At 42.3% G+C, this 26242-nt stretch overlaps 1 protein-coding gene across 3 annotated transcripts in view; it reads left to right on the top strand.

Moving 5' to 3' along the window:
• The window catches only part of PPP2R5E (protein phosphatase 2 regulatory subunit B'epsilon), an 80662-nt gene extending 65629 nt beyond the window's left edge, over window positions 1–15033 (top strand). The window contains exons 12-14 of one of the 3 annotated variants that reach the window (XM_077265868.1): window positions 4479–4606; window positions 7796–7897; window positions 13938–15033. In XM_077265868.1, coding sequence (XP_077121983.1) covers window positions 4479–4606; window positions 7796–7897; window positions 13938–14037 — 330 coding nt within the window. In that variant the 3' untranslated portion in view covers window positions 14038–15033. The remainder of the gene's footprint in view (window positions 1–4478; window positions 4607–7795; window positions 7898–13937) is intronic. The other 2 variants (XM_077265883.1, XM_077265875.1) reach the window with 2 other exon arrangements.
• Window positions 15034–26242: the final 11209 nt, after the last annotated feature.

Genomic DNA, 26242 nt, shown 5'->3' with positions numbered 1-26242 from the left:
TAAGCTAGGAGCAATGTACGTCAGATCGCTGATCTGACACAGTGCTATGCAAAGTGTCAGATCAGCGATCTGACCTAAAACATGATGCAACCCCGGGGCAATGTTATAAAGTAAAAAAAAAAAAATTTAGTTGTGTAAATATAAATATATATATATATATATCTATCTACTATGTAATTGTCTAAGGGTCACTTCCGTCTGTCCTTCTGTCTGTCTGTCATGGATACTTCCGTCTGTCCTTCTGTCTGTCTGTCTGTCATGGATATTCATTGGTCACGGCCTCTGTCTGTCATGGAATCCAAGTCGCTGATTGGTTGTGGCAATGGTCGTGGGTTTTTTGCCACGACCAATCAGCAATGCGCACAGTCCAGAAGAAAATGGCCGCTCCTTACTCCCCGCACTCACTGCCCGGCGCCCGCATACTCCCATCCGGTCACCGGTCACACAGGGTTAATGCCGGCGGTAACTGACCGTGTTATGCCGCGGGTAACGCACTCCGTAACCGCTATTAACCCTGTGTGTCCCCAATTTTTTAGTATTGAGGCTGCCTATGCGGCGTCAATAGTAAAAAAATGTAATGTTAAAAATAATAAAAAAAACAAAAAACCTGCTATACTCACACTCCGCAGTCCGCCAAGCCGCTCGCGCCGGCCGCCATCTTACTTTCCCGGCGATTCATTGCGAAATTACCCAGAAGTCTTAGCGCTCTCGCGAGACCGGGTAATTTCGCAATGCATCCTGGGAACGGAAGATGGCGGCCGGCGTGAGCAGCTTGGCGGAGCTTCGGTGGATCCCAAGCGTCGGTAACCGCTTCCTGGATCCAGGCGCCAACGGAAGGTGAGTATATAACTATTTTTTTATTTTAATTCTTTTTTTTTTTTTTTTTTTTTTTTTACAGGGATATCATGCCCACATTGCTATATACGTGGGCTGCGCAATGTACAACGTGGGCTGCGCAATGTACAATGTGGGCTGCGCAATGTACAGCGTGGGCTGCGCAATGTACAGCGTGGGCTGCGCAATGTACAGCGTGGGCTGCGCAATGTACAGCGTGGGCTGCGCAATGTACAGCGTGGGCTGCGCAATGTACAGCGTGGGCTGCGCAATACACTACGCATACATATTCTAGAATACCCAATGCGTTAGAATCGGGCCATCATCTAGTTATTCCCATAAATACATTTCTTTAAATAAAAAAGTTATAGTCCTCAGAATAAAGCGATGCAAAAATAATTTTTTCTATAAAATAGTTTTTATCGTATACAAGCGCCAAAACATAAAAAAAAATATAAATGAGGTATTGCTGTAATTGTACTGACCCGAAGAATAAAACTGCTTTATCCATTTTACCAAATGCGGAGCGGTATAAACGTCCCCCAAAAAGAAATTCATGAATAGCTGGTTTTTGGTCATACTGCCTCACAAAAATCAGAATAAAAAGCGATCAAAAAATGTCACGTGCCCGAAAATGTTACCAATAAAAATGTCAACTCATCCCGCAAAAAAACAAGACCTCACATGACTCTGTGGACCACAATATGGGAAAATAATAGCTCTCAAAATGTGATAACGCAAAAAAATATTTTTTTGCAATAAAAAGCGTCTTTTAGTGTGTGACGGCTGCCAGTCATAAAAATCCGCTAAAAAACCCGCTATAAAAGTAAATCAAACCCCTTCATCACCCCCTTATACTTGGGGGAAAAAAAATGTATTTATTTCCATTTTCCCATTAGGGTTAGGGCTAGGGCTAGGGTTGGGGCTAGGGTTAGGATTACATTTACGGTTGGGATTAGGGTTAGGGGTGTGTCAGGGTTAGGGGTGTGGTTGGGATTAGGGTTAGGGGTGTTTTTGGGTTAGGGCTTCAGTTCGAATTGGGGGCATTCACTGTTTAGGCACATCAGCGCTCTCCAAACGCGACATGGCGTCCTATCTCAATTCCAGCCAATTCTGCGTTGAAAAAGTAAAACAGTGCTCCTTCCCTTCCGAGCTTTCCCGTGCGCCCAAACAGGGCTGTATCAACAACTTCCGGGGTCCAATTTCTCTTGTTACCCTTGGGGAAATAAAAATTTGGGGGGCTAAAAAACCATTTTTGTAGGAAAAAAAAGATTTTTTATTTTCACAGCTCTGCGTGTTAAACTGTAGTGAAATACTTGGGGGTTCAAAGTTTTCCCAACACATCTAGATAAGTTCCTTGGGGGGTCTAGTTTCCAATATGGGGTCACTTGTGGAGGGTTGCTACTGTTTAGGTACATCAGGGGCTGTGCAAATGCAATGTGACGCCTGGAGACCGATCCATCTAAGTCTGCATTCCAAATGGCGCTCCTTCCCTTCCGAGCTCTGCCATGCACCCAAACGGTGGTTCGCCCCCACATATGGGGTATCGGCGTACTCAGGACAAATTGGACAACAACTTCTGGTGTCCAATTTCTCTTGTACCCTTGGGAAAATAAAAATTTGGGGGGCTAAAAAAAAACATTTTTGTGGAAAAAAATTTTTTATTTTCACGGCTCGGTGTCATAAACTGTAGTGAAACACTTGGGGGATCAAAGCTCTCACAACACATCTAGATAAGTTCCTTAGGGGGTCTACTTTCCAAAATGGTGTCACTTGTGGGGGGTTTCTATGTTTAGGTACATCAGGGGCTCTCCAAATGCAACATGGCCAATTTTGCATTGAAAAGTCAAACGGCGCTCCTTCCCTTCCGAGCTCTCCCATGCACCCAAACAGTGGTTTACCCCCACATATGGGGTATCAGCGTACTCAGGACAAATTTCCCAACAACTTTTGGGGTACAATTTCTTCTGGTACCCTTGGGAGCGAAAAGTTGATTTTTGTGAAATAATATTATATTTTTACGGCTCTACATTATAAACTTCTGTGAAGCACTTGGTGGGTTAAAGTGCTCACCACACATCTAGATAAGTTTCTTATGGTGTCACTTGTGGGGGGTTTCAATGTTTAGGCACATCAGGGGCTCCCCAACGCAACACGGCGTCCCATCTCAATTCCAGCCAATTTTGCATTGAAAATTCAAACGGCGCTCCTTCCCTTCCGAGCTCTGCCATGCACCCAAACAGTGTTTTACTCCCACATATCGGGTATCGGGGTACTCAGGACAAATTGTACAACAACTTTTGGGGTCCATTTTCTCCTGTTACCCTTGGTAAAATAAAACAAATTGGAGCTGAAGTAAATTTTTTGTGAAAAAAATTAAATTTTTATTTATTTATTTTTTTCAAACATTCCAAAAATTCCTGTGAAGCACCAGAAGGGTTAATAAACTTGAATGTGGTTTTGAGCACCTTGAGGGGTGCAGTTTTTAGAATGGTGTCACACTTGGTTATTTTCTATCATATAGACCCCTCAAAATGACTTCAAATGTGATGTGGTCCCTAAAAAAAAAAAATGGTGTTGTAAAAATGAGAAATTGCTGGTCAACTTTTAACCCTTATAACTCCCTAACAAAAAAAAATATTATTTCCAATATTGTGCTGCTGTAAAGAAGATATGTGGGAAATGTTACTTAAGTATTTTGTGTGACATATCTCTGTGATTTAAGGGCATAAAAATTCAAAATTGGAGAATTGCGAAATTTTCAAATTTTTTGCCAAATTTCCTTTTTTTTCACAAATAAACACAGGTAATATCAAAGAAATTTTACCACTATCATGAAGTACAATATGTCACGAGAAAACAATGTCAGAATCACCGGGATCCGTTGAAGCGTTCCAGAGTTATAACCTCATAAAGGGACAGTGGTCAGAATTGTAAAAATTGGCCCGGTCATTAACATGCAAACCACCCTGTGGGCTTAAGGGGTTAAGTTAAAGGGGCCGAATAATATTGCACGCCCCACTTTTCAGTTTTTGAATTTCCACAAAAATTTAAAATAAGCAATAAATTTCATTCAACTTCACAATTGTGTTCCACTTGTTGTTGATTCTTCACCAAAAATTTACATTTGGTATCTTTATGTTTGAAGCATGATATGTGGGAAAAGGTTGAAAAGTTCCAGAGGGCTGAATACTTTTGCAAGGCACTGTATATGGCTTGGTGGAGAGTGGGGAATGATCTTACTGACTTTTAGTAAGTTATCCCCATATGGTGCTAGTGCTACTACTGACAGATTAATTTACAATAATAAAATTAAAAAATCGTATCGCGTGACCACTGCAGCCACTGTCACAGTGAAGGTCCGCTCTGCCGTTTATACTAAAGGCTGTAGCCCATCAGTGTTCCATTATTTTGATATTCTATGGCTGTTTGATGTGAACCGCCTTGTAAATGTGTATGAGATGGAAAAAAACGGCTGTAAGTGGTGGAGAGAATCGAGGACTCGTCATTGTGATCAGCAGCGTGGTGATTGAAGCACCAAATATTATCCTGAATCATCTCTATGAAAACATCCCTTCCTTCTCACACACAATGCTTTATTTTCCTTTTTGCTGTAACATTTTTTTTCCTCTCCTTTCTTGAAGGTGGCGGAGCGAGCTTTATATTATTGGAACAACGAGTATATCATGAGTTTAATAGAGGAAAACTCGAATGTCATACTTCCCATAATGTTTGCTAGCCTGTACAGGATTTCTAAAGAACACTGGAATCCGTAAGTGGATAAATATTAATGTCCTATTTATTTTTTTTTTTTCTCTTCGCTCCTCTTATTTTTTTCCATTGGCTGCTTTAAAGAGGTTGTTCACTACTTTATACTTAGGGTGTCTGATCAGTTTGGGTCTGACATCGATGCCTATTAGCTGTTCTCAGTGGCAGAAGCTGTCTGGAACTTCCCGATTGCGGAGCTGCTGTCATCTGATGGATATACTTACTCCGCCACCACCGAGGATGGCTGATTAGCCGTGGTGTCGGACCCTGACTCATCAGACATTGATGAGCTCTCCTAAGGACAGGTCATCAATGATAAAGTAGTGGACAACCTCTTTAAGACTACACTAACGGGCTCGGGCATCATGTCGCTGTAGTATCACCTGCGAGTCACAGAATTAGGGCTCATGCACACGTCAGTGGTTTTCTCATATGAGAGCATCGATCTGACTTCAGTGTTGAAAATCTGAGATAATAATAAATAATAATTTTTATTTATATAGCGCCAACATATTCCGTAGCTCTTTACAAATTATAGAGAGGACTTGTACAGACAATAGACATTACAGCATAACAGAAATCACAGTTCAAAATAGATACCAGGAGGAATGAGGGCCCTGCTCGCAAGCTTACAAACTATGAGGAAAAGGGGAGACACCGAGAGGTGGATTGGTCAGTGTCTCATTAGTTTTTCTCTGATAAGAGGAAAATAAAAACAAAAACCTCCTCCACCTTCTCTTATCAGTCCGTAAAAAATGGACAGCTTTTTGGATGGTGATGAAATACTATCTGAATTTTTTTTTTTTTTTTCTCGGACCCATAGACTTTTATTGCCAAGTTAGATCTGACACCCAAATCAACATGGGACGTGTGTTCTTGTTTTGGTGCGGCGGACCAACTGGTCAGCAAAAAATAAATAAATAAAAAATCACAGACATATGAACAGCCCTATAGACTATTATAAGTAAACTAGATGGTGGCCCGATTCTAATGCATCGGGTATTCTAGAATATGTATGTATGTATGTATATAGCAGCCACATAGTATATAACACAGGCCACATAGTATATAGGAGCCATGTAGTATATAGGAGCCATGTAGTATATAGCAGACAAATGGCCTGTGCTATATACTATGTGGCTGCTATATACATACATACATATTCTAGAATACCCGATGCGTTAATACAGGCCACGCAGTATATAACACAGCCCACGCAATATATAGCAGCCACGCCGTATAGAACACAGCCCACGCCGTATAGAACACAGCCCACGCCGTATAGAACACAGCCCACGCCGTATAGAACACAGCCCACGCCGTATAGAACACAGCCCACGCCGTATAGAACACAGCCCACGCCGTATAGAACACAGCCCACGCCGTATAGAACACAGCCCACGCCGTATAGAACACAGCCCACGCCGTATAGAACACAGCCCACGCCGTATAGAACACAGCCCACGCCGTATAGAACACAGCCCACGCCGTATAGAACACAGCCCACGCCGTATAGAACACAGCCCACGCCGTATAGAACACAGCCCACGCCGTATAGAACACAGCCCACGCCGTATAGAACACAGCCCACGCCGTATAGAACACAGCCCACGCCGTATAGAACACAGCCCACGCCGTATAGAACACAGCCCACGCCGTATAGAACACAGCCCACGCCGTATAGAACACAGCCCACGCCGTATAGAACACAGCCCACGCCGTATAGAACACAGCCCACGCCGTATAGAACACAGCCCACGCCGTATAGAACACAGCCCACGCCGTATAGAACACAGCCCACGCCGTATAGAACACAGCCCACGCCGTATAGAACACAGCCCACGCCGTATAGAACACAGCCCACGCCGTATAGAACACAGCCCACGCCGTATAGAACACAGCCCACGCCGTATAGAACACAGCCCACGCCGTATAGAACACAGCCCACGCCGTATAGAACACAGCCCACGCCGTATAGAACACAGCCCACGCCGTATATCGGACTCATGGAGGGTGAGAATAGCAGGGGTTTTTTTATTATTATTATTTTTAACATTAGATCTTTTTACTATTGATGCTGCATAGGCAGCAGCAATAGTAAAAAGTTGGGGACACACAGGGTTAATAGCAGCGGTAATGGAGTGCGTTACCCTCGGCATAACGCAGTCCGTTACCGCTGGCATTAACCCTGTGTGAGCGCTGACTGCGGGGAGTATGGAGCGGGTGCCGGGCACTGACTGCAGGGGAGTAGGGAGGGACTAATCGGACTGTGCCTATCGCTGATTGGTCGCGGCAGCCATGATAGGCAGCTGGCGAGACCAATCAGCGACGCAGGATTTCCGTGACGGAAGTTGCAGACAGAAAGACGGAAGTACCCCTTAGACAATTATATATATATATATATATATATATATATGTGTGTGATCCGCGAAAAACTAATTTGTGAATGAGCTCTTAGTTTAGTGTATACTCCTGGGAAGTGGGGGGTCCTAAAACTCTCATTAATCGCTCAAGACAGTGCTGAAGCGCTGAGCGCACAGCGGTGTACAGTCCCATACACTTCTGTTTTTTGGAGCAATCAATTAGACCTCCAATATCTACAAGGCTTCTAAAGGGACTGCAACATACATACGTTTTTTTAAAAAAATTAAAGGGGTATTCCCATTTTTAAGGTCCTATCCAAATATGTTGCAGGTGTAATAATATTAACAAATACCTCCAATTTGAAATGTAATCTAGTTCTTCTGATTAGCTATATCGGTTACCCCATGTTCAGGGCATTGCAGTAGCTTAGATATCCATGGTTACGACCACTTGTATAGTGACAGTTACTTGCTAGTGGTCGTAACCATGGATACCTAAGCTACTACAATGCCTGCACATGGGGTAAGGGACACAGGTTATCAGCAGAACTGTAACGTTTCTAATTGGAGGTATTTGCTAATATTTTTACTTGCATTTTGGGATAGGATCTGGGAGATATGAATTCCCATTTAAGCAAAAGTGTCCCACTTCCTCCCCACACTATTGGTGGAAAAAGTGCAGTGATGCTGCCAATGAACAGGACAACCTTGTTGGTTTTTGGGCCGTCTTGAGTTATTACCTCCATATGCTAAGAGTCAGACGAGCTGACGTTTACTGCTGTTACTGGTCACCTCACCATCTACAACTTCTCTTCTTCTTCTCCCCCCAGGGCGATCGTCGCTCTTGTCTACAACGTGTTAAAAGCCTTTATGGAGATGAACAGCACCTTGTTTGATGAACTGACAGCCACTTACAAGTCAGATCGCCAGCGGTAACTTTTTAGAGCTTCTTCTTGTCTGTAGCACGGAAAGCTTCTGGTGGTTTTCTGTGCTGCATTGACTTGACATGTTGTTTTTCTGTACTGGGCTCTGTTCAAACCAATGTCATGGCTCCTGTCCTTTAACGACAGCCGGCGTACCATTTCGGAGGCCCAAGCTGTGGGTGGCATTAATCTCATGGCTACATGATTGCAGCCAGGTAGATTTTTCTCTAAAATGCACCAGCATTTAGGATAAACCCTAGTTTTAAGAGCTGGCTAGGGACTGTAGGAATGGACTCATTAGTCCGGCTGTGCCCCCAGTTGGCTTCTCCATGCTCCACTTCAGGTGATTGGCAGGGCTCTCTACGGACACACATGGGAGAGACCTGTCAATCCACTGGAGCTGTGTGATGAGAAGCCATTTATTCTATCCCTATAGTACACAGCCGGATACTTAAATACTGGAGCGTTCCAGAGAAAAATATACCTGGCTACAATCGTGCAACCAGTCTCCGATTCATGCTCCCCATGGTTTGAGCAGCACAAATTCACTGACTGGTTCCCTTTAACACTGCGATCCCCCCATTGCAAAGTACCCATTGATTGTCATCGCAGCTGGGAGCTTTCTGTGGGACCCCAATACTATCAATCAATAAAGTGACTGCCAGTCGAAGTTCCCTAAGGGGGCTACTTAAAAAATATATATATATATAAAAAATTTGTTTTAGACTCACGCTGCCCCCCCGTTTCTGTATGCATATATAGCAAAATGTAAATTGACTTAGTACCATTTTATGTGTAAGTGCCCGAACTAATAAAAAATTAAAAACAAAATGTATTAATTTGCTGAACACCAAAACAGGGCAAAAATGGAAAATCTACATCTCACACTTTTCTATGACTGTGATCAGTGTTCAAAGCACCGTATGTTCTCCAGTATGGTACCAATAAAAAAAAAAAAATGTAACCACTAGAAAAATAATTTTGGTATTTCCAGAATTGTACAGAGCTGGAGAATCACGTCGCAAGGTCATTTTTCCTGCACAATGAACAACATAGAAACCAAACTCAAAGAACTATAGTGGATTTGCACATTTTTTTGTGTCTTCAAAATGACGTCTTCTGTCGCAAAACAACAAGCCCCGAAACGGCGATGTCAGCAGAAAAACAAGTCATAGCTGTTGGAAGAAGGAAAGGAAATAATGTAAGCCTTAATAGAAGAAAAAGCAGTAGGCCATAAAGAGGGGATCACCATGAGACATGAACATGATATATAAATTTTATTGGATGCAAAGAAACACAAACACCATTAAAAACATTAAAATAGTCACACATGTGACATAGCAGAAAATATACAACCCAAGCTCCTAATAAAGCTTAAACATGCCCACAGATAACCAGTGTGTGCTGGCTAATATATAAAGGTATATACAGTCATGGCCAAAAGTATTGACACCCCTGCAATTCTGTCAGATAATACTCAGTTTCTTCCTGAAAATGATTGCAAACACAAATTCTTTGGTATTATCTTCATTTAATTTGTCTTAAATGAAAAAACACAAAAAGAATTGACCTAAAGCCAAATTGGATATAATTCCACACCAAACATAAAAAAGGGGGTGGACAAAAGTATTGGCACTGTTCGAAAAATCCTGTGCTGCTTCTCTAATTTGTGTAATTAACAGCACCTGTAACTTACCTGTGGCACCTAACAGGTGTTGACAATAACTAAATCACACTTGCAGCCAGTTGACATGGATTAAAGTTGACTTAACCTCTGTCCTGTGTCCTTGTGTGTACCACATTGAGCATGGAGAAAAGAAAGAAGACCAAAGAACTGTCTGAGGACTTGAGAAACCAAATTGTGAGGAAGCATGAGCAATCTCAAGGCTACAAGTCCATCTCCAAAGACCTGAATGTTCCTGTGTCTACCGTGCGCAGTGTCATCAAGAAGTTTAAAGCCCATGGCACTGTGGCTAACCTCCCTAGATGTGGACAGAAAAGAAAAATTGACAAAAGATTTCAACTCAAGATTGTGCGGATGTTGGATAAAAAACCTCGACTAACATCCAAACAAGTTCAAGCTGCCCTGCAGTCCGAGGGTACAACCGTGTCAACCTGTACTATCCGTCGGCGTCTGAATGAAAAGGGACTGTATGGTAGGAGACCCAGGAAGACCCCACTTCTTACCCCGAGACATAAAAAAGCCAGGCTGGAGTTTGCCAAAACTTACCTGAAAAAGCCTAAAACGTTTTGGAAGAATGTTCTCTGGTCAGATGAGACAGAAGTAGAGCTTTTTGGGCAAAGGCATTAACATGGAGTTTACAGGAGAAAAAGGCATTCAAATAAAAGAACACGGTCCCTACAGTCAAACATGGCAGAGGTTCCCTGATGTTTTGGGGTTGCTTTGCTGCCTCTGGCACTGGACTGCTTGACCGTGTGCATGGCATTATGAAGTCTGAAGACTACCAACAAATTTTGCAGCATAATGTAGGGCCCAGTGTGAGAAAGCTGGGTCTCCCTCAGAGGTCATGGGTCTTCCAGCAGGACAGTGACCCAAAACACACTTCAAAAAGCACTAGAAAATGGTTTGAGAGAAAGCACTGGAGACTTCTAAGGTGGCCAGCAATGAGTCCAGACCTGAATCCCATAGAACACCTGTGGAGAGATCTAAAAATGGCAGTTTGGAGAAGGCACCCTTCAAATATCAGGGACCTGAAGCAGTTTGCCAAAGAAGAATGGTCTAAAATTCCAGCAGAGCATTGTAAGAAACTCATTGATGGTTACCGGAAGAAGTTGCTCGCAGTTATTTTGGCTAAAGGTTGTGCAACCAAGTATTAGGCTGAGGGTGCCAATACTTTTGTCTGGCCCATTTTTGGAGTTGTGTGAAATGATCAATGTTTTGCTTTTTGCTTCATTCTCTTTTGTGTTTTTTCATTTAAGACAAATTAAATGAAGATAATAATACCAAAGAATTTGTGTTTGCAATCATTTTCAGGAAGAAACTGAGTATTATCTGACAGAATTGCAGGGGTGTCAATACTTTTGGCCATGACTGTATAAACAGCATACCAGCACAGGTGTATGGCACAGTCCTTAATAACATGAAAGTGCAGATGCATACTTAAACAAATTCCTAACCCTCCGTATCCTAAACAACCTTGCATAAATACCAAGCTATGTATCACTGAAAAAAATATACCAGCCCCAGAATCAAGTTCTAGGAAGCCCCAAAATCAGAGGCACTGCATAGAAATATAGAGGGCAGTGTGCAATGATGTATATCGTTAATGATCATAAATGATCAAAAAATATTAAAGTGCAGAAGATGGTAAAAGGGATGCCATTACAAAATGTAACTTTAATATTTTTTGATCACACCTGTGCTGGTATGCTGTATATACCTTTATATATTAGCCAGCACACACTGGTTATCTGTGGGCAGGTTTAAGCTTTATTAGGAGCTTGGGTTGTATATTTTCTGCTATGTCACATTTGTGATTATTTTAATGTTTTTAATGGTGTTTGTGTTTCTTTGCATCCAATAAAATGTATATATCATGTTCATGTCTCATGGTGATCCCCTCCTTATGGCCTACTGCTTTTTCTTCTATTAATGGGTCCGTGTGTTATGTAGGCCGAGGGTGGAAACCATAAAATGTGTCCTATGGTGCCCCCTCAATATATGTTAGAAAAAAATGTAAGCGTAAAAAAAAAAAATTGCCCAGTCCTTAAGGGGTTAATGGAGCCTTGACGAGTATGAACGATCCACTTTCGTATCTCCTGAAGGAATCTACTGTGATCTGTCAGGATTAGTGATGAGCGAATATACTCGTTACTCGAGATTTCCTGAGCACACTCGGGTGGTCTCCGAGTATTTTTTAGTGTTAGGAGATTTAGTTTTCAGAGCTGCAGCTGAATGATTTACAGCTGCTAGCCTGCTTGATTACATGTGGGGATTCCATATCAACCAGTCAACCCCCACATGTACTTATGCTGGCTAACAGATGTAAATCATTCAGCTGCAATGCTGAAAACTAAATCTCCGAGCACTAAAAAATACTCGGAGATCACCCGAGCAACGAGTATACTCACTCATCACTAGTTGGGATTCCTTCTTGTTTCGGGTGTGTTGTCGGCAGGAGCAGCACTGCAGACTGAGCCCCTGTAAGGAATGTCCTCCTTGGATTTGCTTCCTTTGGCTTCGTGGCCGCTCCACATTTGGGGTTCGTATTGCAGCTGCGTCACCTGACCTTTCCGCACATTATTACCATTGCTAAGGGTCTGGTTTTTGCATCTCATACAGACCCCCGGTAAGGCTACATTCACACTAGCGTCGTACGACGCACGTCGCTAGGCGTCGTTTTGGAGAAAAAACGCATCCTGCAAAATTGCTTGCAGGATGCCTTTTTTATCCATAGACTAACAATAGCGACCCATTGCCACACATCGCATCCGTCGTGCGACGGTTGCGTCGGACCGTCGGCACAAAAAAACGTTGCTTGTAACGTTTTTTGGTGCGTCGTGTCCAGCATTTCCGACCGCGCATGCGCAGCCGGAACTCCGCCTCCCCGCACCTCACAATGAGGCAGCGGATGCGTTGAAAAACTGCATCCGCTGCCCCCGTTGTGCGGCGCTTTCACAGTATGCATCGGTACGTCGCCACGTCGCATTGCGACGTGCGTCGTACAGCGCTAGTGTGAAAGTAGCCTAAGCAGTCATGTTACCAATGCAGACAATCCTCGTCCTTGGGCTATAAACAGCTGCAAACGTCTCACTTTTTTCCCCTGCAGAATTTCTCAGGGGCACAAACTTTAATCTGCACTTTTGTGTTAACATTTTTTCTGTTCCAGCTTTAAAGCTTTTCTGATTATTTTAGAGGTAAATGGCTGATATATTAGAGAACTGCATTATCTGTAAATCACCAATGGGCCCCAAGAATCACTCTTACTGGTGGGCCTTTGCCAATCCAGTCCAACACTGTTGGTATGCATCGTTCGCCTGATGGCGATCTAATGTGTGTGGGGGGCTTTAGAGAAAATAAGTAAATTCATGACTTGTGGTCCAGTCCTAGACTTCAGAAAAGTGTTTAATAATAAACCCCTGAACTTTATACAAACCCGATAATGGTGTATGGGGAATTACTGGTAATGCAGTCAGTGATATATTCGCTTTTGGAGCTAAAACAGAGATACAGTTTAAAGGATTATTCATTATAAATGTTCACCTATCCAAAGCCTACAGGATAGCTTACTGATTGCTTGGGGTCCGACAGCAGAGACCCACCCCGATCCCAAGAATGGGGCTCAGAAATGTGCCATGAGAATGGAGCGGAGGTTGAGCATGAATGTCTCTGCTGCGGATCGCCAATTGCAGCGTAGTGGTTGTATTTCAGAGCCCTGTATTTGGCATCTGTGGCGGTCCAGGCAGTCGGACCCTATCCTGTGTCAAGTAATAACTTGATGTCCAGAACGGCCCTTTACTTTTGTATGGGATACTCCCATTTCCTATGTGTTGTCGCCCCCTAGTGGTGTTTCTTAGTAACTGTCTTTGGTTGATATTTTTTACAATGGACATGCACTGGTGTTAACCGCTTTTGTCTCCAGGTAGGCATGAGTTAATGTTGTGAATAAGTGAATGACTTTTTTATTCCCTTAATGGATGTCGGCGTACGTGATGTGGAACATGCTGATAAATGAAGCGTGGGTTAATCAGATGGGACAGAGGCGGCGCTCTGCCAGACTGATATTAGACAACTGTGAACACTGTTACATGGCCATGTGTAAGCAGTGTGCCACAAGCCGCAGAACAATGCCCTACTGTCAGCTCCGAACACCACCGCCTGTAGTAGTCGCTTGTGCCGTAATCCCGGGGAGTCGTATGCAGACAGCCGGGCCGAGGAGGGAGTAGTCCAGGCCCCTCTCACATAGGCGCCACTGACACTTAATAGGGTCGGAGTCATTGAGTTCTGTAGCATTGATTATTTTTCTCAAGATGTGAATGAAGTCCCTTTAAATAATTTCATCCCCCTTTTTTATTCTCTTTTTATTAGTGAGAAGAAGAAGGAAAAGGAGCGCGAAGAACTATGGAAAAAATTAGAAGACCTTGAGTTAAAGCGAGGTCTTAGGAGCGACGGCATTATCCCGACTTAACAAAGGAAGCGATCTCATCCTTATCCTGTGGAGTCACATGTATGTAGTAGAAGATGGAGCAGCAGTTTTCTGTATCGTGCAACTTTACAGTAGATAACATTCGTTTCATTATTACAACAGCACTGTATATACCTGTCTAAGTAAAGGAAAAAAACGACAAAAAAGCAAAAGAAAAAATTCTATGGACTTTAATCCAAAGTTTGGACTCTAGATGAACTTCTCAGAACTTTGCAAACAGTCATTGTTTCTTTACCATCTTCTCAGATCTTGACGGAAATTTGACAGTGTCAAAAAACAAACAAAAGTACTTCCCTTACCACCCCCACTTTGTCAGGCATTTGTTATTTATCTATTGGGCAGAGAATCGCAGTGTTTCAAATCCAGGCACCCTTACTACATTTAGCTTCTCTTTCTGCTAAACTGTATAAATCTATTTATATAGTTAAAAAAAAAAAAAGCAAAAAAAAATTGGAAAAACATAAATCTTGACTTCTCAGAACATTCTCCTTCTTTCGAATACCATTTTGTCCTGTTACTGTTTTTTTTGTTTCTTTGCACATTTTTCTTTATTTCCCAGAGCTGAATGTCTTAGCAAAACTGTCAATCACAATGGTTTTGTGTAAAAGTCTGTATATAATAATTTTTATTTTTTTTTAATTAATTCTTCTGCATTTTTATTTTTTGGGGCAGTTGGGCATTCGTTAAAGCAATGTCAACTTGCAGCCCTGCAACTCCCTGCTGAATGGCCAGAGGTTATTCACTCTTGTTCTAATGCATATTCGATAAAAGTAGCACCAGAGCTTTTTTTATGAGTGTGGGGGAAGTGCGTGATAATTGTGTACATGGTATGTGTGTAGTATATATACTGGTGCATGTCAATATATTGTATGTGTGTGTAATAAATAAATTAAACATATATGTGGGTGTATACGTGTATGTATGATGTGTGTGTGTGTGTGTGTGTGTGTGTGTGTGTGTATATGTATGTATGTATATATATATATATATATATATATATATATATATATATATATATATATATATATATATATATATATATATATATAATTTGTGTGTATGCATGAATACACGGACCATATGTGTGTGTAATATATATATGTGTGTGTAATATATATGTGTATAATACACACATATATTTGTAATCTGTAACATATAATATTATGGAGAGAGAGCACACATATATTTGTGTAGTATATAGGTGTAAGAATGATATATATACATGCACACACCTATATTGCACATACATGTACGTGTGTGTAATATATGTGTGTAAATAAAATATATATATATATATATATATATATATATATATATATATATATATATATATATATATATCTATATATCTATCACATGTTTAATATATGTATATATCTTACAACACACACATCAATATGCACACACACCCCGCACATTACTCGCATACAGACACGCACACATGATTCTGTATTGCATTATATATACCCTGTGTGCAGAATTATTAGGCAAGTTGTATTTTAGAGGATTATTTTTATTATTGATCAACAACTATGTTCTCAATCAACCCGAAAGACTCATAAATATCAAAGCTTAATATTTTTGGAAGTTGGAGTGAGGTTTTTTTAAGACTTGGCTATCTTAGGAGGATATCTGTTTGTGCAGGTAACTATTACTGTGCAGAATTGTTTAGGCAACTTAATAAAAACCAAATATATTCCTTTCATCTAACTTGTTTATTTTCACCAGATAAACCAACATAACTGCACAAAATGTAAAAATAAACATTTCTGACATGCAAAAACAAAACCCCCCCAAAAGTTAGTGACCAAAATAGCCACCTTTCTTTATGATGACACTCAGCAGCCTTCCATCCATAGATTCTGTCAGTTTCTTGATCTGTTTACGACCAACATTGCGTGCAGCAGCCACCGCAGCCTCCCAGACACTGTTCCGAGAGCTGTACTGTTTTCCCTCCCTGTAGATCACATTTTATGAGGGACCACAGGTTCTTTATGGGGTTCAGATCAGGTGAACAAGGGGGCCATGTCATTATTTTTTCTTCTTGGAGACCTTTACTGGCTAGCCACGCTGTGGAGTAGTTGGAGGCATGTGATGGAGCATTGTCCTGCATGAAAATTATGTTTTTCTTGAACGATACCGACTTCTTCCTGTACCACTGCTTGAAGAAGTTGTCTTCCAGAAACTGGCAGTAGGTCTGGGAGTTGAGCTTCACTCCATCCTCAACCCCAAAAAAGGTCCCACAAGTTCATCTTTGATGATTCCAGCCCATACCAGTACCCCACCTCCACCTTGCTGGCATTTGAGTCGGAGTGGAGCTCTCTGCCCTTTACTGATCCAGCCTCTGGCCCATCCATCTGGCCCATCAAGAGTCACTCTCATTTCATCAGTCCATAAAACCTTTGAAAAGTCAGTCTTAAGATATTTCTTGGCCCAGTCTTGACATTTTATCTTATGTTTCTTGTTCAAAGGTGGTCGTTTTTCAGCCTTCCTTACCTTGGCCATGTCCCTGAGTATCGCACACCTTGTGCTTTTTGTTACTCCAGTAACGTTGCCGCTCTGAAATATGGTTAAACTGGTGGGAAATGGCATCTTGGCAGCTTCACGCTTGATTTTCCTCAATTCATGGGCAGTTATTTTGTGCCTTCTTTGCCCAACACGCTTCTTGCGACCCTGTTGGCTATTTGCCATGAAAAGCTTGATTGTTCGGTGATCACGCTTCAAAAGTTTGGCAATTTCATGACTGCTGCATCCCTCTGCAAGACATCTCACAATTTTGGACTTTTCAGAGCCCGTCAAATCTCTCTTCTGACCCATTTTGCCAAAGGAAAGGAAGTTGCCTAATAATTAAGCACACCTTATATAGGGTGTTGATGTCATTAGACAACACCCCTCCTCATTACAGAGATGCACATCACCTGATTTACTTAACTGGTAGTTGGCTCTCAAGCCTGAACAGCTTGGAGTAGGACAACATGTATAAAAAGTATCATGTGATCAAAATACAACTTGCCTAATAATTCTGCACACAGTGTATATCATTCATTCATTCATTCATTCATACATACATACATACATACATACATACATACATACATACATACATACCGATTTTTCCACTTTTGGGACCTTTTTTTTTTTTTCAGTCCACCAAAGTGCACACCCTTTTAAGTCAAAGTTCTGGTGCTTATTTTAACTTTTAGATGTGCGTTAGAGCAGTAATGTGAAACCTGCGGCTTTGAGTTGAGACCCCCCCAACAATTGTTTGTCGGGGTATGTGGCAGTTGTACAAAGCTGCAGGTTGTGCATGTACTTAATTAGGGCATATGTGTGTACCTCTGCAGGTGGAGTAAGATGCTGGGAGTTGTAGTGTTACAACAGCCGGGGTGGTTGCAGCTTTCACACCATTGTGGTAGAGGAGACAGAGGGGAGGACAGATAGTGATGAAAGGTGAAGATGAGCATGAGTTCTCTGTTTATCAAACATGGAAACAATGTAACACCCGAGCAGTATTAGTATCGGCCTCACCGCTGCAGCACACCACACAGGGCCGTTTTACAATCCTATATAAATATATATATTTTAGCCATTAACCTACAAATTTTATTGAACCATTTTGAAATACAGATTTTAAAAATGAAAATATGAATAAAAAACACTAAACGGTGAGTAGAGGACAAGGTGTTGCTGGAGCAGCACTGGTTGTGTCCGTAGACAAGTCCGTCTGAGCTGTTGAGTCTTTGCCTTATTTTCTAATTAATATGTATTAAAGTATTTTGGCAACAGAGGATGTAACCTCTAGGAAATATGCTCCTAAAAAAGAAAAGATGATGTTGCGGTATTTTTGTGGTTGTCACAGTGCCAGCCTCCTTTCAGAAAGGGTTTGGGATTTTTTTGCTTTTTTTTTTTTTTTTTAATGCCTGCACCATCAGTCGGCATTCTGAAGCGGATGTTCATTTCAACTACTGTGTTTTGCCATCTAAAGTGGTTCTTCAAAATGCTACTGAAAACGATAACAGAAAGAAATTCTGGAAAATTCCTATTGTCCTGAGTATTAATAAAGTTAAAATGCTTTTATATCAGAGGTGCATTGTGACCAAATTGTTTAATACTGATGGAGGAGTGGTGAGCGCCTGTGGCACCAGGAGTTATATTCGGGCAGGTAATAATGGTATGTGGGACTGACCTGTGTATGAGCGGTAGAGGAACTGTCAGCACTTGTGGTCTATCCTGCATGCGGTGCAGTATTTCTTTGCCTGTTCATGGAGACAGAATATTTTGAATATAAGACCAAATTCAGACATCCGAGAAACACTAGGTACGGCCCGGCTGCGGGTACCCGACTCTGCGTTCGGATCTGTAGATTTGCAGCCAGTCCATACATATTTCTTTGTTACTGTATGCAGCCATACTAAACAGATTTTCTATCACAAGGCGACATCTGGTATTGTAACTCAGCCCCATTCAGGTTACTGTGACTAAACTGCAATACTATGCACAACCTGTGTGCTAGGATGGTGCTGTTCTCAAGCTCATACCAAAAAACCCTGTCTATTGCTGGTGGCTGCAGAATAAGTAAACTGAGCTACCAACAGTGAGTTTGTTCTTTTATAACTCCCACATGAAAGTTTAAGCCGAGCTTTATGGTCATGAAAACAACGGAGACAAGCAAGATAAGCATTAGAAAATTGGGCAATAGACAGTGCTGTAGAAGACTCTGTGATGCATTCTGCTTGCCACCTGCAGAATACCGAGAACAGAACAGTGAACTCACTTTGGGTAGTCTTTTGACTCTTAGTTTCCTAGAATTCCACTCAGCTGATTAATGACCACAAAGGTCAGCTCTACTTTTATTTGGAAGTTGACGGAGAATCTGTCAGTGAGCTCATTCTATTAGGAGAGTTTAGAACTTTCGCAGCAAAGTTGAGCTGAACGTTGTCGTCATTGATCCACTGAGAGGCGGCACATGAGTTTAAGCTGTCCCGGCAGCTCCACTCCCAGCTTGTTCTCACCATTGATGCGTGGGAAGGGGGCAGGTTGACCATTGCAGTAGCCAGACTCCTCCTTCGGTCTGTGCATCATCTTGGTCGGGGAAGGTGGTGGATGGCTTGGCTTCAGAAATCGGCCAACAAGCCAGCCCCAGTCTCAGATGTCACAGGGCACGTGCCGATACGGGAAACTCTCCTCTGCTGAACACAAGCTGGTCCTGGTGCCCATATCTGGGGAATGAGCAAAACCATTTTTCACCCGATTTTGCTTGGGGTGTTCACCAGGAATATGTATTTATTTAATTAAACATTCTACAAAGAAGTCCTCGCCATATATAAGGAAAGTAGTAGTAGTTGGCTTCGGGAGGACTCTGCCTGACTTTTGGGTCTCGAAATGCTGCACTCTTTTTCATCCACATAGATTTGATAGAAGAGCTGGTCCATTTCTGCAGGTCCATGTCCTCCTCCTCGTATCGGATCAGCACATGGAAGTGTAAGCTGTTAGTCGGATATCGTACATTTTGATCGGTCACTTTCAATCCTTTGGATAGAATTAGTTTTCTGTCCTCCATGGTGGGTCCCATTTCCAAACTGATCACCTTTGTTTCAGCACTCGGTCGCTTCCGTCCACGGGATATTTACATGGTAAGACATGGAATGTGGCAAAGTCTACCTGTACATAAATATATTTTGTTAATATTTGCAGAATGTTCTATAGTTCCATACTTTTTTGTAATTTCACAATACTTTTAATGAAGTCTATGGAGATATTTAACTTGCACCTCTATATGTGGCCCGATAATCCTTCATGTTTTGACCAATACACGTTACTTTTTTTTTTTTTTTTTTACCGTAGCTGTTTTTGGACTATAATTCTTTGTATCATTTGGAATTAGGTTTTCTTATTTCTGTATAGTTTGTTTTTTCTTTTCATGTACTTACTCTAGGCAGAAATGGAGGGGGGGATCAACTATGGTCCTTCTTTGAAATGTTGAGTTCCGCATTTTGGAGATCTGCTATTTTTCTCTGCTTTGATCTCTGCAGTCGGGTAGCAGGCCGGTCCTTAAGCTCCCGTCCAGCGGCCGTGGAATACTTACCAGTTTTTACATGACCGTAGTTCAGCACAGCAAGGTAATTGATATTTATTTAGGAGGTAGGTACACCCCCACCCCGTCCCTGCCAGATTATGGCATACAGTTAGGTCCATATATATTTGGACAGAGACAACATTTTTCTAATTTTGGTTATAGACATTACCACAATGAATTTTAAACAAAACAAATCAGATGCAGTTGAAGTTCATACTTTCAGCTTTCATTAGAGAGTATCCACATTAAAATTGGATGAAGGGTTTAGGAGTTTCAGCTCCTTAACATGTGACACCCTGTTTTTAAAGGGACCAAAAGTAATTGGACAATTGACTCCAAGGCTATTTCATGGACAGGTGTGGGCAATCCCTTCGTTATGTCGTTCTCAATTAAGCAGATAAAAGGCCTGGAGTTGATTTGAGGTGTGGTGCTTGCATTTGGAAGGTTTTGCTGTGAAGTAAACATGCGGTCAAAGGAGCTCTCCATGCAGGTGAAACAAGCCATCCTTAAGCTGAGAAAACAGAAAAAAAAATCCGAGAAATTGCTACAATATTAGGAGTGGCAAAATCTACAGTTTCGTACATCCTGTGAAAGAAAGAAAGCACTGGTGAACTCATCAATGCAAAAAGACCTGGGTGCCCACGGAAGACAACAGTAGCGGATGATCGCAGAATAATCTCCATGGTGAAGAGAAACCCCTTCACAACAGCCAACCAAGTGAACAACACTCTCCAGGAGGTCGGCGTATCAATATCCAAATCTACCATAAAGAGAAGACTGCATGAAAGTAAATACAGAGGGTTCACTGCACGGTGCAAGCCACTCATAAGCATCAAGAATAAAAAGGCTGGACTGGACTTTGCTAAAAAACATCTAAAAAAGCCAGCACAGTTCTGGAAGAACATTCTTTGGACAGATGAAACCAAGATCAACCTCTACCAGAATGATGGAAAGAGAAAAGTATGGCAAAGGCGTGGTACAGCTCATGATCCAAAGCATACCACGTCATCTGTAAAACACGGCGGAGGCAGTGTGATGGCTTGAGCATGCATGACTGCCAGTGGCACTGGGTCACTAGTGTTTATTGATGATATGACACAGGACAGAAGCAGCCGAATGAATTCTGAGGTATTCAGAGACATACTGTGTGCTCAGATCCAGCCAAATGCAGCCAAACTGATTGGTCGTCATTTCATACTACAGATGGACAATGACCCAAAACATAAAGCCAAAGCAACCCAGGAGTTTATTAAAGCAAAGAAGTGGAATATTCTTGAATGGCCAAGTCAGTCACCTGATCTCAACCCAATTGGGCATGCATTTCACTTGTTAAAGACTAAACTTCAGACAGAAAGGCCCACAAACACACAGCAACTGAAAAACCACCGCAGTGAAGGCCTGGCAGAGCATCAAAAAGGAGGAAACACAGCGTCTGGTGATGTCCAAGAGTTCAAGACTTCAGGCAGTCATTGCCAACAAAGGGTTTTCAACCAAGTACTAAAAATGAACATTTTATTTACAATTATTGAATCTGTCCAATTACTTTTGGTCCCTTTAAAAACAGGGTGGCACATGTTAAAGGAGCTGAAACTCCTAAACCCTTCATCCAATTTTAATGTGGATACCCTCAAATGAAAGCTGAAAGTCTGAACTTCAACTGCATCTGAATTGTTTTGTTAAAAATTCATTGTGGTAATGTCTATAACCAAAATTAGAAAAATGTTGTCTCTGTCCAAATATATATGGACCTAACTGTATGTTCGGCTTGAGACCTAGGCTTGCTTGTTCCTCCCCCAGTGCATGTGTCATCAGCACTGACCTCATAAATAGGCAGGTTCTGGGAATGGACATTGCTTAAGTACCGTGGATGCATTGGGAGAAACAAGCCTTTGCGCCTTCCTTTGTAGGTGACGTTGATTATGACGACATCTTCCTTGGGTGATCTGCATATGTCTGGGAGCAGTAGTTGCTGCAATCAAACAGGACCCTATCAGAGTAATCAATTTATTGTAAGATAATTGACGTTGACTGCAAACTTTCAACCTCTTTAAAAATCACTCACTGCAGACTTCTGAATCCAAGTGCAAGCACAGAAAGCCATCATGATTCTCCAGTACCGGTGGCGAAAATTAGCAGTCACATGACAAGTATGCAACTTTCATACATGTGGTCATATGCCAACTAGACGTGTTTGGCCTCACTCAATTAGCTTGTATTGAGCAAGGCTACTCACGTCTACTTAGAATGTGACCGGAGGTATGCAAATCGCATATTTATTCTTTTTTTTTTTTGTGACTTCCTATTCTTGCCATTGGCATCAGACAATCCAGAGTGTGTGTGGTGCACGTGTTGTGTGGTTTCAGAACTCTGCAGACATAGTGACTCATCCCAAGCCTGGATAACTAACCCCTTTAAGGCCTTGTTCACACATCCTTGTTTGAGTGTGGATTACTATGTTTGGACTAGTCACTATTCTCCCGACACAGCCTCCTGTATGCTTCTTAAGGCCCCGTCACACTTAGCGACGCTGCAGCGATACAGACAACGATGCCGATCGCTGCAGCGTCGCTGTCTAGTCGCTGTGTGGTCGCTGGGGAGCTGTCACACAGACAGCTCTCCAGCGACCAACGATGCCGAGGTCCCCGGGTAACCAGGGTAAACATCGGGTTGCTAAGCGCAGGGCCGCGCTTAGTAACCCGATGTTTACCCTGGTTACCAGCGTAAAAGTAAAAAAACAAACAGTACATACTCACCTTCGCGTCCCCCGGCGTCCGCTTCCTGCACTGACTGAGCGCTGGCCCTAACAGCAGAGCGGTGACGTCACCGATGTGCTCTGCTTTCACTTTACGGCCGGCAGTCAGTCAGTGCGGGAAGCAGACGGCAAGGGACCTGACGGACACCGGAATGTGAGTATGTAGTGTTTGGTTTTTTTTACATTTACGATGGTAACCAGGGTAAACATCAGGTTACTAAGCGCGGCCCTGCGCTTAGTAACCCGATGTTTACCCTGGTTACCAGTGAAGACATCGCTGAATCCGTGTCACACACACCGATTCAGCGATGTCAGCGGGACCTCAACGATCAAAAAAAGGTCCAGGCCATTCCGACACGACCAGCGATCAAACAGCAGGGGCCTGGTCGCTGCTACGTGTCAAACATGGCGAGATCGCTACTGAGGTCGCTGTTGCGTCACAAAACTTGTGACTCAGCAGCGATCTCGCTAGCGACCTCTCTTAGTGTGACAGGGGCTTAAGGCCGTTAATCTCTGAACAGGTGGCACGGTGTCGGTCTGTATATCATTGCCTGTCGGCTGTCTATGGAATCAAGTGTTCTAGTAGATCTCCAAAATGCATGTTGATAGATAAGTAAGGCTCGGTCATATTCCAGTCAATAGCTGGATTTTTCCCTTTTTTGCCTGCAGTTACATGTCACTATTTTTTACTTTTCCATTTTGTTACACGTAATGTTCAGGATTATCAGATCACATGTTGTATAACATTATTCACTAAGATTGGAAATAAGATATTGCGATCTGCGTTACCTTGTACATACTGCTGTTATTTCAGAAGTGAAAATGTATACATGCACCTAATGGACGGCTTAGTCTAGAATTCAGAGGGAAAAAAAGGAAAAAATGTCTTGCCATACTGGGCGTTTAACGGTAAATTGCGATTTTATTGACATTTTATTTGAGCTTTACTAGAAGGGTATGTAAAAAGACAAAGGCTTTAGACTAGAGGAACCCATCTCTGAGGTCCCGTCTTAATGAGGAACCTATGATCTGTATGGGTCTTTGAGGGTAAAACTCTATTTTTAATGTCTCGTACCAAAAAAAAATACAATCTACAGAAACTAGAACATTTCTACATGTGTATTAAGCTTCTTTTTTGTGTGCTCATTTATGGGTTCCAGCTATGACTTTGATCATCATCCATTTGCTCATTGTCCTCCATGATGACGCCTGGACTGCAGAAACTAAATTGTTAAACTCTCCGCCGAGCTGGTCTACTAATTCTAAATGTTTCTTTTCTGGGTAAAAAAAAAGCATGTGTCATACTACAGATTACATTCTAAGTGATCAGATCGATCCATGCGTTTATGGTGACAATTGGCTCCATCTAATGAAAATATATTCCAGTGAAAATGTTTTATCAAATTTACCTTTTTTTTTCTCCGACTATAAGCGCTCAAAAGTGAGTGTGAACTTTTCTTTTGTTTCTTTTAATTAGAAAAACTGAATTACCTAGTTTTATAAAAGGATTATGTAACCTGTGTATATGCTGTTTTAGCCCTTTGAATTGTTGACCCCATGTTGGTCATAAGAAGTCTTAAATTTGCAAATTACCTTCTCCCATTATTGTAAAATTATTTTCCCTTGGGAACATTAGGTGTGTGATATTTTAATAAAAAAAAAGTGTTTACAAATGCAAATCTACATGCCGTGATGTGTTCGTATTAGTCGTTTCATCAAGGTGGCTTTATGTACTTATTTGTGCAAAAGTAAATTTGCTGAACTCCCATGCAATGAAAGTGCAAAATTCGGTTGGAATTGCTTTGATGAAAAAGTAAGACTGATTGGATCTGTAAAGCTGAAACTGAAAGATTTGGTTGTACCTGCAAGCATAAGAGAATCTGTGGACCTGTGATGATGAAAGCGCAATACTCTGTTGGACTTGCTTTGAACAAATGGCAAGGTAGATTGACCTGCTGTGATGGAGCAAGACTGTTGGATCTACAAAGATGTTAAGCGTAAGACTTTGCTGGACTTGGGATGGTGAAAGAGCAAGACTCTGCTGGACCTTGGAATAGTATCAGCTACCATAACTGACATTGGACTTTGGATTTGCTGTATTGAGTGAGAGGGGGTTGGTTGGACCATATACAATGAAGGCACAGAATTTGGTTGGACCTGTGATGACGAAAGAGCTTGATTCTGATGGACTTTCTGAGGAAAAAGCACAGTGGTTGGACCTTCTATGTTACAGTAAGACTGTGTTGGACCTGCGAAGATGAAAGAACAAGATTGTGTTGGCCTTGTCAAGGTGAAAGAGCAAGTCTGTGTTGGACCTGCGACAGCAAAAGAGCAAGTCTGTGTTGGACCTATGAAAGTGAAAGGCCAAGACTACAGTATGTTGGATCTGCGATGACAGAAGGGCAGGAATTAACTCGTTAGTTTGCAAGTTTAATCAAAGATCATTTTGTTGTTGGATTACTCAGAATCAAAGAGTAAGCATTGACTAAAGGCCCCGTCTCACTAAGCGATTTACCAACGATCACGACCAGCGATATGACCTGGCCGTGATCGTTGGTAAGTCGCTGTGTGGTCGCTGGGGAGCTGTCACACAGACCGCTCTCCCCAGCGACCAACGATCAGGGGAACGACTTCGGCATCGTTGAAACTGTCTTCAACGATGCCGAAGTCCCCCTGCAGCACCCGGGTAACCAGGGTAAACATCGGGTTACTAAGCGCAGGGCCGCGCTTAGTAACCCGATGTTTACCCTGGTTACCAAAAAAAACAAACACTACATACTCGCCTTTCGGTGTCCAGGTCCCTTGCCGTCTGCTTCCTGCTCTGACTGAGCCGCCGTACAGCGAGAGCAGAGCGCAGCGGTGACGTCACTGCTGTGCTCTCACTTCTCACTGTACGGCCGGCAGTCAGTGAGAGCAGGAAGCAGACGGCAAGGGACCTGGACACCGAAAGGCGAGTATGTACTGTTTGTTTTTTTTTACATTTACGCTGGTAACCAGGGTAAACATCGGGTTACTAAGCGCGGCCCTGCGCTTAGTAACCCGATGTTTACCCTGGTTACCAGTGAAGACATCGCTGGATCGGTGTCACACACACCGATTCAGCAATGTCAGCGGGGCCTCAACGACCAAAAAAAGGTCCAGGCCATTCCGACACGACCAGCGATCTCGCAGCAGGGGCCTGATCGCTGGTACGTGTCACACATAGCGAGATCGCTATGGAGGTCGCTGTTGCGTCACAAAACTTGTGACTCAGCAGCGATCTCGCTAGCGATCTCGCTATGTGAGACGGGGCCTTAAATCCAGCAGTGTATGGGAATTTTAGAATAGTTTACTCAATTTTTAGCACTGACCAGCTTGGA

Source organism: Ranitomeya variabilis, chromosome 1 (genome assembly GCF_051348905.1).
Source record: "Ranitomeya variabilis isolate aRanVar5 chromosome 1, aRanVar5.hap1, whole genome shotgun sequence".
NCBI classification, from domain to species: Eukaryota; Metazoa; Chordata; class Amphibia; order Anura; family Dendrobatidae; genus Ranitomeya; species Ranitomeya variabilis.
Note: the sequence above shows the minus strand (reverse complement) of the source record. Positions and strands in the feature narration are given on the sequence as shown.